Consider the following 11,898-nt stretch of genomic DNA (forward strand, 5'->3'; position numbering starts at 1 on the left):
CACTAGAGCCTTGGCAAGGGCATACTTCTCAGCCAGAAGCTTACCCTGGGACTCTAAATCCGAGCGAGCGTTAGCAAGGGCTTTGCGCCCATCCAATAGATCGTTGCGCAGTTGAGCGATTTCTTCCTCCTTGCCGAAGAGGTCTTTCCTCTGAGCAACTAGAGCGGCGTCCTTGGTATTGAGGGTCTGGTTGAGCTCGTTAATCTTGGCTTCAAGTTCCTCTTCTTTTTCTTCTGCCGCGGCCTGCGCCAACTTCGCCTCCGCAAGCTTCTTTTGCATCTTCGATGTTTTATCTGCTTCGGAGGCAAGCTGGCGATTCAGTTTGGAGCATGTTTCATCGAATCGAAGGTTGGCGGTGCGCAGAGTCTCCACTTCCAGGCGAAGCTCAGCAATACCGGATAAGGGTCGAGCCTGCGAAGCTACTTGGGCGAACAAGCAGCCTGCGCAGAGAAGGTTGGACACGGCTTCTTGAGCCACATCTTCCGGATCCTGGCTGGGAACTTCCCTCAATTTCTCAAGGTATGGATGAGAAAGAAGGAAGGAGAAAGGGTCAGGGGTGGAATCGCCGGAGGGGCCCTTCGAGCGGTCTGGTGAGGATTTCTCCCTCTCATCAACATTCTTTGGAGAAGGAGGCGTCGGTAAAGCGTTGGTGGAGGAGTTGGGAAGGTCGCCAGGTGGCGAGGTGCCCGCTGTAGCAGGAGCGCTCGCCTCGCTCTGGTGGCCAGCCTCAGAGGACTTTCCTAAACCCGAGGAAGCAAGAGGAGAAGGGACAATACCCTCTTCGCCAGGAGTAGGGGTGGAGACAAAAGGGGTCGCCCCGCTCGCCTTATTCTTCTTGAGGGTGCTTTCCTCTGTTACTGAGTCCTGCCTTTATTCTCCAGCATGGGCAGAGGGGTAGGCTTTGGCGCTGTTCAGGACAAAGGCGTTCAAAAACTCAACGGTGGAGAACTTCATCGTTCTACCTGAAAAAGAAAAGGAAAAACGATTACCAAGAGGAAAAGCAAAAATGAAAGCATGCGATAAGCAGACAGGAGTCAGGACCTAATCGGGGAAGCAATTTGGATCCTGGGGGGGGATTAAGTAGTTCGGTACAATCTAGGAGCGGAAGTTGAAGAAGGGAGTTCAATGCGATGCTATCCCTGGGGGAAAGAGGAATGATATGGGGGTCAGTTAGAGATTGGGGGGACGAGGTCTAGTAAAAAGGGAAAAGGGCTTCCCCCCTCCTCTCTATGAACAACGAGGGATACGCAGGATGGACAACTATCCAGAAATATCTCCGGGCGAGATAAGAATTTGATCCTACTCCGTAAGGAACGAATCGTTCTCGACCAGGCCGAGGGATCAAGACGACCCAACCTTGAGATTCTTGAAAATCTACTTCGAAAAAGAAGGAAAAAAGGGCAGGAGTAGGCGTCACTTCAGCGCTATGGCAGAGAATCTCGAAGCATCGTAGGTAGGCCCAGGAGCAAGGGTGAAGTTGGCAAGGGGAGACGTTAATACTGCGCAACATAAGGGTAAGAAAAGGTTAGAACAGAAGTTTCATGTTCAGATCGAGGAAAAGGTGTTCATGAATGAAGAAGAAGTGTGAGTATTTGAGCTCGTTAAGCCTTCGGTGTTGCCAAGGACGGTCTTGTTCTTGACAACCAGTGGTGCGGAGGAGGTCATTTAACAATGAGGAATAGCAAAACCCACCAACTCGGCGGGCAAGGTCAGAGATAGATCCGCTAGTCGACAATTCGGATGGTTGGTCGAGGATTCCTTAGCTGGGTGCCTCCGTAATGAAGCGGGGAAGAGTGGCGAAGGTTGCCATACGATGAGCCCTGATTTCCTCAAGGGAGGACAAAGCCCCTGTGGAAAACATCAAAATTGACAAGTAGAGGGAAAAGGGAACTAACCGAAGGTAGAGTTGTAGAAGAAGGAGCAGAAGGCAGAGCAAGAGGTTCGCAGGAACAAGTAGAGAAAGCCGGAACGGAAATCAGGAGTGAGTGAGAAACAGTCGATAGGAAATGGGGAAGACGTGGGGAAGAGAATTTAAGGGATGAGGAAAAAAAAGAGTGGGAGATCGTGCCCCATCATTACGAAAGTGGGGTGGTTAGTAGAAGAAATGACGTGGACTCCGAGTAGTGGGGTGATGCGTTGAGTAAAAGATCACAACCGTGGATATCAAGTTGGTTCGGATTCAAAATGACAAGTTTCAGATGTGACGCGAAAGGACACCCCCAAATTGATGGTTGGGATTCCGGAAAAAACCTGACGCACGCAAAAAGGTCATGATTCAGAATGCGCACGTGACTGCACCCGGGCGAGCAGGTCGAACGTCCTTCTCAAGAGTATACCTGTGGACTCAAATCGCCGCCAGGAAATCGAAGCACAAGATATAGAAAATCTGGCGTAAACAGGCCATGTTGGCCATAGGTTTCTTTCTTTTTTAAGCATCAGTCTCTAGGCTTAGTCGATTTCTTTAAGGGTTATCGCCTCCTTTTTCATTTAAAGACACACTCAACTCTCATGCTTCCAGCTCGGTGTCTTGTAGACTTGTGGACTGGGCGAGGCCCTAGGGTCCCTCGCCCAGGAGCCCAGCCTTAGGCGCGGGACGAAACCAACACCTTAGGGCCCTTCGTCCCGAGGCCCATCTGACCCACTTGTGCATATAAGAGGCGCGAAGGCCCAACCCCACACCTATAAATAGGGGACGAGAACCAATTGTAAGGGACTCTTAGCTCATTTGGCAATAACAAACATTGAAATTCAGTTATATCTTCTCTCTAAGCAGTTGGGAGCCTATCTCTCTAGGATTTCCGATCGCTCTTCACACACTCTTTGGGCACTATGCCTTCACTCTATGTTCTTGGCGAGAACAATTATTAGGAGTATTGCTGGGAATATCCTTTTGTATTTGATTTGTTTGAACTTTTACATCGAGGGGTGCCTCGTTAAAAAACTCCTGTGTCGGAGAAAAAGAGTGTATCTTTATTTTGGGTCCTTGCTTGTTGGTCTCCTTTTCAATCAGAGTATTACACCCAGCATCCTGTCTTCCTCGCCTTCCTTGCCTTTTCTGCCGTGGCGAGGGATCTGTCGCTGTCCTCCCTCGCGGTTGGCGGGCCGACCTGACTTCGTTGGTCTTTTGTTCCCATCCCTTAGCTTTGCGCTCTTCCTCTTGTTACCCCTTCCTTCTGCTCTTTTCTTGTAAACAGTTCATCTTTTCCCCCAATTGAAGAGGTCAACGTTGTCTTCTACTAGTTCACTCAAACGTTGTTCTTGTTCCTTGGTGAGTCTGGGCTCGATTGCCAGTACTGCCAGTTTCTCTATCCTTCCGCAAAGTAGGGGATACTTTACCGCAAGGTGGGCCGTAGATATCACTGCATGGAGGCGATTTAAGGTACCTCGCCCTATGATGATGTTATAAGCTGCCGCAACTTGTAGGACCAGATATTTTATCCTCAAGAGCTTGGCGTCCTCGCCCACTCCGAAAACTGTATCCAACTCTACGTAGCCACGTACTTGAACTTGCGTCCCGGAGAAACCTACCGAACTTCCCGTGTATGGCTTTAAATCCTTGTCCGTCAGCCCCATCTGTCTGAATGCGTCCTCATAGATTTATATCCGCCGAGCTACCCTGGTCTAAAAGCACCCTCTGTACATTGAAACCTTTTATTCTTACCATTACCACTAACGGATCGTGCGTAGAGTTGGATACACTGTTTGAGCATCACTGCGACCTCATTCGCTGGCTTGCCTTCGCTTCTCGGCGAGAGCTCCAGTGCTTTCTATCCCTCATTTTCGGGCGGAGTAGCTTTCTTTTATTCTTTTTTATGAATCGGCCAGCTTTCCCTAACCTCTGCTCGCGCCTCGCTTCCTCGTCCTGTATCCTTTTCCTTGCCAGCGACACATTTGCCGCTCGCTCGCCCTTCCTCTTGTGCGCTTCAATTTCCTCTTTTAAGATGTAGTTCTGTGCTGGGGCGCGGGTTTCAATCATTGAGCATGCCAGCTCCCTACCCAACTCGCAATAAAATTCTCCCCGGGACAGACCGCCTTTGAAATCGCACACGCACATGCGTGGCTGCAATTCCTCGAACCTCGCGGATATGGCACTGTATCGTTTCACATATTGTTTCAAGGTTTCACGTTCCTCCTGCCGAATATCAAACAGATCCTCGATCGTTCCCGCAGAGAAATGGTCAAGCAATTTTGATGAGAAATCGCAGAACTTGGCTATGGATCCCGGAGGAAGATTCATGAACCATTCCTTTGCCGCACCTCGAAACGTTGATGGAAGCATCCTGCATTTCAAAGCATCAGAAACCGCGTACTTCGCCATCTTCGCATCAAAACGAGACAGATCATCCTTTGGATTGGTTTTCCGTCGTACACCTCCAACATGAGGTTCGTCATGCCGTCCGGTACAGTCACCTCTTGTACTGCCGCCGAGAAAGGCTTGGTTCCGGTCGTAGCCGCAGTTTCCTCCTCCTCTTGATTCCACTGTCGGAGGTGATACTACCTCAACTGCTCCTGTAGACACTCATTTTGCATCCTTAAGTCGCCACTTATCGCTCGACGTGCCTCTGCACATCGATTTCTATCACTCTTGGCGAAGCGCGGGGAAGAGACACTGTTGCCGTGTCGTTGGCGAGGCGTCTTCATCAAACTTCGCTAATGAAAACGAAAATTCCGCCAAAAATCTTCGAATTACAGAGAATCTCTTAGAGGACCGAACTTTTCGAAATCAAATGGCAACAACCCGGAAAGCAAGTCCGGATGAGGAAAATTGTACAGAAAAGCAAGCTTCACTCCACTGAATCACGATCCACGTAGTCTGGGAATAGAAATCTACCGATCCCCACAGACGGCGCCAAATGTTCCGTGCTAGAACATAGAGAGGGAAGGTAGTACCCAAAGTGTGAGGAAAGTGATGTGAATGCTTAGAGAGAGAAGCTCTAACCGCACAAAGAGAAAATATAACTGAATTTCAATGCTATTATTTCTCAAATGAGCTAAGAGTCCCTTACAATTGGTATTCTCCTCCTATTTATAGAGGTGGAGTTGGGTTTTGGCGCCCTTATCCTATCTAAATGGGCCGCTTGGGCCTCGGGAAGGGAGGCCCAAGGTCCTGACGCAACCCACGCCCAAGGTTGAGTCTCCTGGGCGAGAGAGACCCTGGGGTCTCGCCCAGTCCACATCTCAACATTTGGGAATTCTTGCCCCGATGATGGATTTCTCGAGGCTAACCTCTGCGAATTTGGGTGGAAAATATCAAGTTGGAAGGGACACTTGGATTGCCATGGCATGCCTCGTTGCCCAAATGGTTTCCGAATCCCATGGTGCCCCCGTGTGCTCTCATGTCAAAATTTGAGAATTCTTGCCCCGATAATGGATTTCCCAAGACTAACCTATGCGAATTTGGGTGGAAAATGAGCTTTTAAGGAAAAATATCAATTTGGTAGGGAAACTTGGATTTTCATGGCATGCCTCGTTGCCTTAATGGTTTCCCTATCCCTAGGTGCCCCCGTGAGCTCTCATCTCAAAATTTGAGAATTCTTGCCCCAATGATGGATTTTCCAAGGCTAACTTATGCGAATTTGAGTGGAAAATATCAAGTTGGAGCCATGACATGCCCCGTTGCCCAAATGGTTTCCCTGTGCCGAGTTTCCCCTGTGAGCTTCATCTCAAAATTTGAGAATTCTTGCACGGATGATGGATTTCCCAAGGCAAACCTATGCGAATTTGGGGGGAAAATGAGTTTTTAAAGGAAAATATCAATTTGGAAGGGAAACTTGGATTGTCATGACATGCCTCAATGCCCAAATGGTTTCCCTATCCCTAGGTACCCCCGTGACCTCTCATGTCAAAATTTGAGAATTCTTGCCCCGATAATGGATTTCCCAAAGTTAACCCATGCGAATTTTGGTGGAAAATGAGTTTTCAAAGGAAAATATCAAGTTGGAAGGGAAACTTGGACTGCCACGACATGCCTCGCTGCCTAAATGGTTTCCCTATCCCAAGGTGCCCCCTTGAGCTCTCATGTCAAAATTAGAAAATTCTTGCCCCGATAATGGATTTCCCAAGGCTAACCTATGCGAATTTGGGTTGAAAATGAGTTTTCAAGAGAAAATATCAAGTTGGAAGGGAAACTTGGATTGCCGTGGCATGCCTCACTGCCCAAATGGTTTCCCTATCCCAAGGTTCCTCCGTGAGCTCTCATGTCAAAATTTGAGAATTCTCACCCCGATGATGGATTTCCCAAGGCTAACCTATATGCGAATTTGGGTGGAAAATGAGTTTTCAAAGGAAAATATCAAGTTTGAAGGGACTCTTGGTTTGCCATGCCTTGCCTTGTTTCCCAAATTGTTTCCCTATCCAATGGTGCACCCGTGTGCTCCCATTTCAAAATTTGGGAATTCTTGCCCCGATGATGGATTTCCCGAGGCTAACCTATGCGAATTTGGGTGGAAAATATCAAGTTGGAAGGGACACTTGGATTGCCATGGCATGCCTCATTTCCCAAATGGTTTACCTATCCCAAGGTGCCCCCGTGAGCTCTCATGTCAAAATTTGAGAATTCTTGTTCCGATGATGGATTTCTCAAGGCTAATGATGACCCAGATTTAGTAGTGTTTTTAGGGTCATTTCTTTGCTAGTTTTGAGTCTTTTTCGTGTGTCTCAAGTAGTGTTTCATACATTCTCATGCATTTTTACTTTTATTTGTGCATTTGCAATAGTTTAGTAATTTTATAGTTTTATAACGGTCTTTCTTGCATTTTTATAGAGTTTAGGACTTGCATTAGTTTTTCCATTAATTTGTGAGGACTAAGGTGATTAAAAACCCTTTGAATTTCTTGATATTATTACTTGTCCTTGTCTTTAAGTGCTTCAGCAGATAACTCATGAAGAGGGATGGCCAATTGCTTGAAGAATTGATGGAATCATTCAAAGGGGGGGTTACAAAAGCTAAAAAGTCACCAGAAACGTGTGTCTGGCGCTCAAGCGCCCATGCCTGGCGCCTGAGCGCCAGCACTCCAGAAGCCAACTTTGTGCCTGGCGCTCGAGCACCCCAGGGCTGCGCTTGAGCGCCCAGACTCACCTATTTTGACTATAAATAGGATTTTAGTCATTTTATTTTGGAATCTTTGACATCTTTTCATACTTTGTAAAATTCAGAGGTAGAGGATCATCTAGGAGAGTGAGAGAGAGGCTTCCAAGCTTGTAATTCAGGTTCTTAGGCAAGCATGGAAAGATGGCTCTTGCCATGCTTGGCTAATCTCTCTTCTTATGCTTTGGTTTTCATGTAAGACTTTTCATATTTGGGTTATAATCTTAAGTTCTTTCCCACATGTTCTTCTTCTTTTCTTGAATCCCATTTTCTGAATTTCAATCTAAGCTTATATGCATGTTTGCTTTATGCTTTTCTATAATCAGAACGGAAGTTTGATATAGATTAGGGAACCGATTTGGGATTACCCCTTCAATCTTGGCTACTAGGAATAGAGGAAGGGTTGAGGTTTGTTGGCCTGAATTTGCATGATCTAAAACCTCATATAAATGACTAAGTACACAAGGAATTGGGCTTAGCTTTTAGTATGGGAGAATTGCTTATATGAGGAATCAATAAGTAAGTAACTTAAGCTATAACATCAAAGAGAGATTCATAAGTTCATGTGCTTAGAATGATGTGCTTTAATTGATTAGTTGAACAAGAACCCAAAGCATGTTCTTTTATGAGTTTATGTTTATTTTCCCTTTTACTACATCGACATATCTCTATTTCAATAAAACAAACCTTCGTACTAAAGACTTAAACTGAATTTAGTCACTCACAATCCCTGTGGTTCGATATTTAAAACCGGGTGGATTCGTACACTTGCGGATTTACCAACAGCTAACACCTATGCGAATTTGGGTGGAAAATGAGTTTTCAATGGAGAATGTCAAGTTTGAAGGGAAACTTTGATTTACATTGCATGCCTCGTTGCCCAAATGGTTTCCCTATGCCGAGGTGCCCCCGTGAGCACCTATGTTAAAATTTGAGAATTCTTGCACCGATTATGGATTTCCCAAAGCTAACCTATGGGAATTTGGGTGGAAAATGAGTTTTCAATGGAATATATCAAGTTTTAAGTACTCTTGATTTGTCATGCCTTGCCTTGTTGCCCAAATGGTTTCCCAAGGTGCACCCGTGAGCTCCCATCTCAAAATTTAGGAATTCTAGCACCGATGATGGATTTCCCAAGGCTAACCTATGCGAATTTGGGTGGAAAATATCAAGTCTGAAAAGACACTAGGATTTCCATGGCATGCCTCGTTACCCAAATGGTTTCCCTATCCCAAGGTGCCACCGTGAGCTCTCATGTCAAAATTTGAGAATGGATTTCCCAAGGCTAACCTATGCGAATTTGGGTGGAAAATGAGTTTTCAAGGGAAAATATCAAGTTGGAAGATAAACTTGGATTGCCATGGCATGCCTCGTTTCCCAAATGGTTTCCCTATCCCAAGGTGCCCCCGTGAGCAATCATGTCAAAATTTGAGAATTCTTGTACCGATAATGAATTTCTCAAGGCTAACCTATATGAATTTGGGTGGTAAAAGAGTTTTCAAGGGAAAATGTCAAGTTTGAAAAGAAACTTGGATTTCCAAGGCATGCCTCGTTGCGTAAATGGTTTCCCTATCCCAAGGTGCCCGCGTGAGCTCTCATGTCCAAATTTCAAAATTCTTGCCCCGATGATGGATTTCCCAAGGCTAACCTATGCGAATTTGGGGGGAAAATGAGTTTTCAAAGGAAAATATCAAGTTTGAAGGGACTCTTGATTTGCCATGCCTTGCCTTGTTGCCCAAATGGTTTCCCTATCCCAAGGTGCACCCGTGAGCTCCCATCTCAAAATTTGGGAATTCTTGCACCGATGATGGATTTCCCAAGGTTAACCTATGCGAATTTGGGTGGAAAATATCAAGTTGGAAGGGACATTTGGATTGCCATAGCATGCCTCATTTCCCAAATGGTTTCCCTATCCCAAGGTTCCCCCGTGAGCTCTCATGTCAAAATTTGGGAATTCTTGTCCCGATAATAGATTTCCCAAGGCTAAACTATGCGAATTTGGGTGTTAAATGTGTTTTCAAGGGAAAATATCAAGTTGGAAGGGAAACTTGGATTTCCAAGGCATGTCTCGCTGCCCAAATGGTCTGCCTATCCCAAGGTGCCCCCAGGAGCTCTCATGTCAAAATTTGAAAATTCTTGCCCCGATGATGGATTTCCCAAGGCTAACCTATGCGAATTTGGGTGGAAAATGAGTTTTCAAAGGAAAATATCAAGTTTGAAGGGAAACTTGGATTTCCATGGCATGCTTCGTTGCCCAAATGATTTCCCTATCTCTAGGTGCCCCCGTGACCTCTAATGTCAAAATTTGAGAATTCTTGCCCCGGTAATGGATTACCCAAGGCTAACCTATGCAAATTTGGGTGGAAAATGAGTTTTCAAGGGAAAATATCAAGTTGGAAAATAAACTCGGATTGCCATTGCATGCCTCGTTTCCCAAATGGTTTCCCTATCCCAAGGTGCCTAGTGAGCTCTCATGTCAAAATTTGAGAATTCCTGTCCCGATGATGAATTTCTCAAGGCTAACCTATGCGAATTTGGGTGGAAAATGAGTTTTCAAGGGAAAATGTCAAGTTTGAAGGGAAACTTGGATTTCCATGGCATGCTTCATTGCGTAAATGGTTTCCCTATTCCAAGGTGCCCGCGTGAGCTCTCATGTCAAAATTTGAAAATTCTTGCCCCGATGATGGATTTCCCAAGTCTAACCTATGCGAATTTCGGTGGAAAATGAGTTTTCAAAGGAAAAGATCAAGTTTGAAGGGACTCTTGCTTTGCCATTCCTTGCCTTTTTGCCCAAATGGTTTCCCAATCCCAAGGTGCACCCTTTGACTCCCATCTTAAAATTTCGGAATTCTTGCACCGATGATGGATTTCCCAAGGCTAACTTATGGAATTTGGGTGGAAAATGAGTTTTCAAAGGAAAAGATCAAGTTTGAAGGGACTCTAGAATTTCCATGCCTTGCCTTGTTGCCCAAATGGTTTCCCAATCCCAAGGTGCACCCGTGAGCTCCCATCTCAAAATTTGGGAATTCTTGCACCGATGATGGATTTCTCAAGGCTAACCTATGCGAATTTGGGTGGAAAATGTCAAGTTGGAAGAGACACTTGGATTGCCATGTCATGCCTCGTTTCCCAAATGGTTTCCCTATCCCAAGGTGCCCACGTGAGCTCTCATGTCAAAATTTGGGAATTCTTGTCCCGATAATGGATATCCCAAGGCTAAACTATGCGAATTTGGGTGTTAAATGTGTTGTCAAGGGAAAATATCAAGTTGGAAGGGAAACTTGGATTTCCAAGGCATGTCTCGCTGCCCAAATGGTTTGCCTATCCCAAGGTGCCCCCAGGAGCTCTCATGTCAAAATTTGAAAATTTTTGCCCCGATGATGGATTTCCCAAGGCTAACCTATGCGAATTTGGGTGGAAAATGTGTTTTCAAAGGAAAATATCAAGTTTGAAGGGAAACTTATATTTCCATGGCATGCTTCGTTGCCCAAATGATTTCCCTATCTCTATGTTCCCCCGTGACCTCTAATGTCAAAATTTGAGAATTCTTGCCCCGATAATGGATTTCCCAAGGCTAAACTATGCGAATTTGGGTGTTAAATGAGTTTTTAAGGGAAATTATCAAGTTGGAAAGGAAACTTGGATTGCCATGGCATATCTCGCTGCCCAAATGGTTTCCCTATCCCAAAGTGCCCCAGTGAGCTCTCATGCCAAAATTTGAGTATTCTTGCCCCGATAATGGATTTCTCAAGGCTAACCTATGTGAATTTGGGTGGAAAATGAGTTTTCAAGGGAAAATATCAAGTTGGAAGATAAACTTGGATTGCCATTGCATGGCTCGTTTCCCAAATGGTTTCCCTATCCCAAGGTGCCCAGTGAGCTCTCATGTCAAAATTTGAGAATTCTTTTCCCGATGATATGCCAAGGCTAACCTATCCCATTTCAAGGCTAACCTATCCCATTTGGGTGGAAAATGAGTTTTCAAGGGAAAATGTCAAGTTTGAAAGGAAACTTGGATTTCCATGGCATGCCTCATTGCGTAAATGGTTTTCCTATCCCAAGGTGCCCGCTTGAGCTCTCATGTCAAAATTTCAAAATTCTTGCCCCGATGATGGATTTTCCAAGTCTAACCTATGCGAATTTCGGTGGAAAATGAGTTTTCAAAGGAAATGATCAATTTTGAAGGGACCCTTGATTTTCCATGCCTTGCCTTTTTGCCCAAATGGTTTCCGTATCCCAAGGGGCACCCTTGAGCTCCCATCTCAAAATTTGGGAATTCTTGCATCGATGATGGATTTCCCAAGGCTAACCTATGCGAATTTGGGTGGAAAATGAGTTTTCAAAGGAAAAGATCAAGTTTGAAGGGACTCTTTATTTTCCATGACTTGCCTTGTTGCCCAAATGGTTTCCCAGTCCCAAGGTCCACCCGTGAGCTCCCATCTCAAAATTTGGGAATTATTGCATCGATGATGGATTTCCCAAGGCTAACCTATGCAAATTTGGGTGGAAAATATCTAGTTGGAAGGGTCATTTCAATTGCCATGGCATGTCGCGTTTCCCTAATGGTTTCCCTATCCCAAGGTGCCCCCGTGAGCTCTCATGTCAAAATTTGGGAATTTTTGCCCCGATAATGGATTTCCCAAGGCTAAACTATGCGAATTTGGGTGTTAAATGTGTTTTCAAGGGAAAATATCAAGTTGGAAGGGAAACTTGGATTTCCATGGCATGTCTCACTGCCCAAAAGGTTTGCATATCCCAAGGTTCCCGCGTGAGCTCTCAGGTCAAAATTAGAGATTTCTTGTCCTGATGAT

General features: G+C 45.4%; 1 protein-coding gene across 1 annotated transcript; it reads right to left on the reverse strand.

The window, feature by feature from the left end:
- Nucleotides 1-3,709: 3,709 nt before the first annotated feature.
- Nucleotides 3,710-4,318, reverse strand: LOC130717449 (uncharacterized). Its single transcript, XM_057567673.1, has one exon. It carries the CDS (start codon nt 4,316-4,318, stop codon nt 3,710-3,712), a length of 609 nt encoding a protein of 202 aa, XP_057423656.1.
- Nucleotides 4,319-11,898: the final 7,580 nt, after the last annotated feature.

The sequence above is a fragment of the Lotus japonicus genome, chromosome 5 (genome assembly GCF_012489685.1).
Source record: "Lotus japonicus ecotype B-129 chromosome 5, LjGifu_v1.2".
NCBI lineage: Eukaryota > Viridiplantae > Streptophyta > Magnoliopsida > Fabales > Fabaceae > Lotus > Lotus japonicus.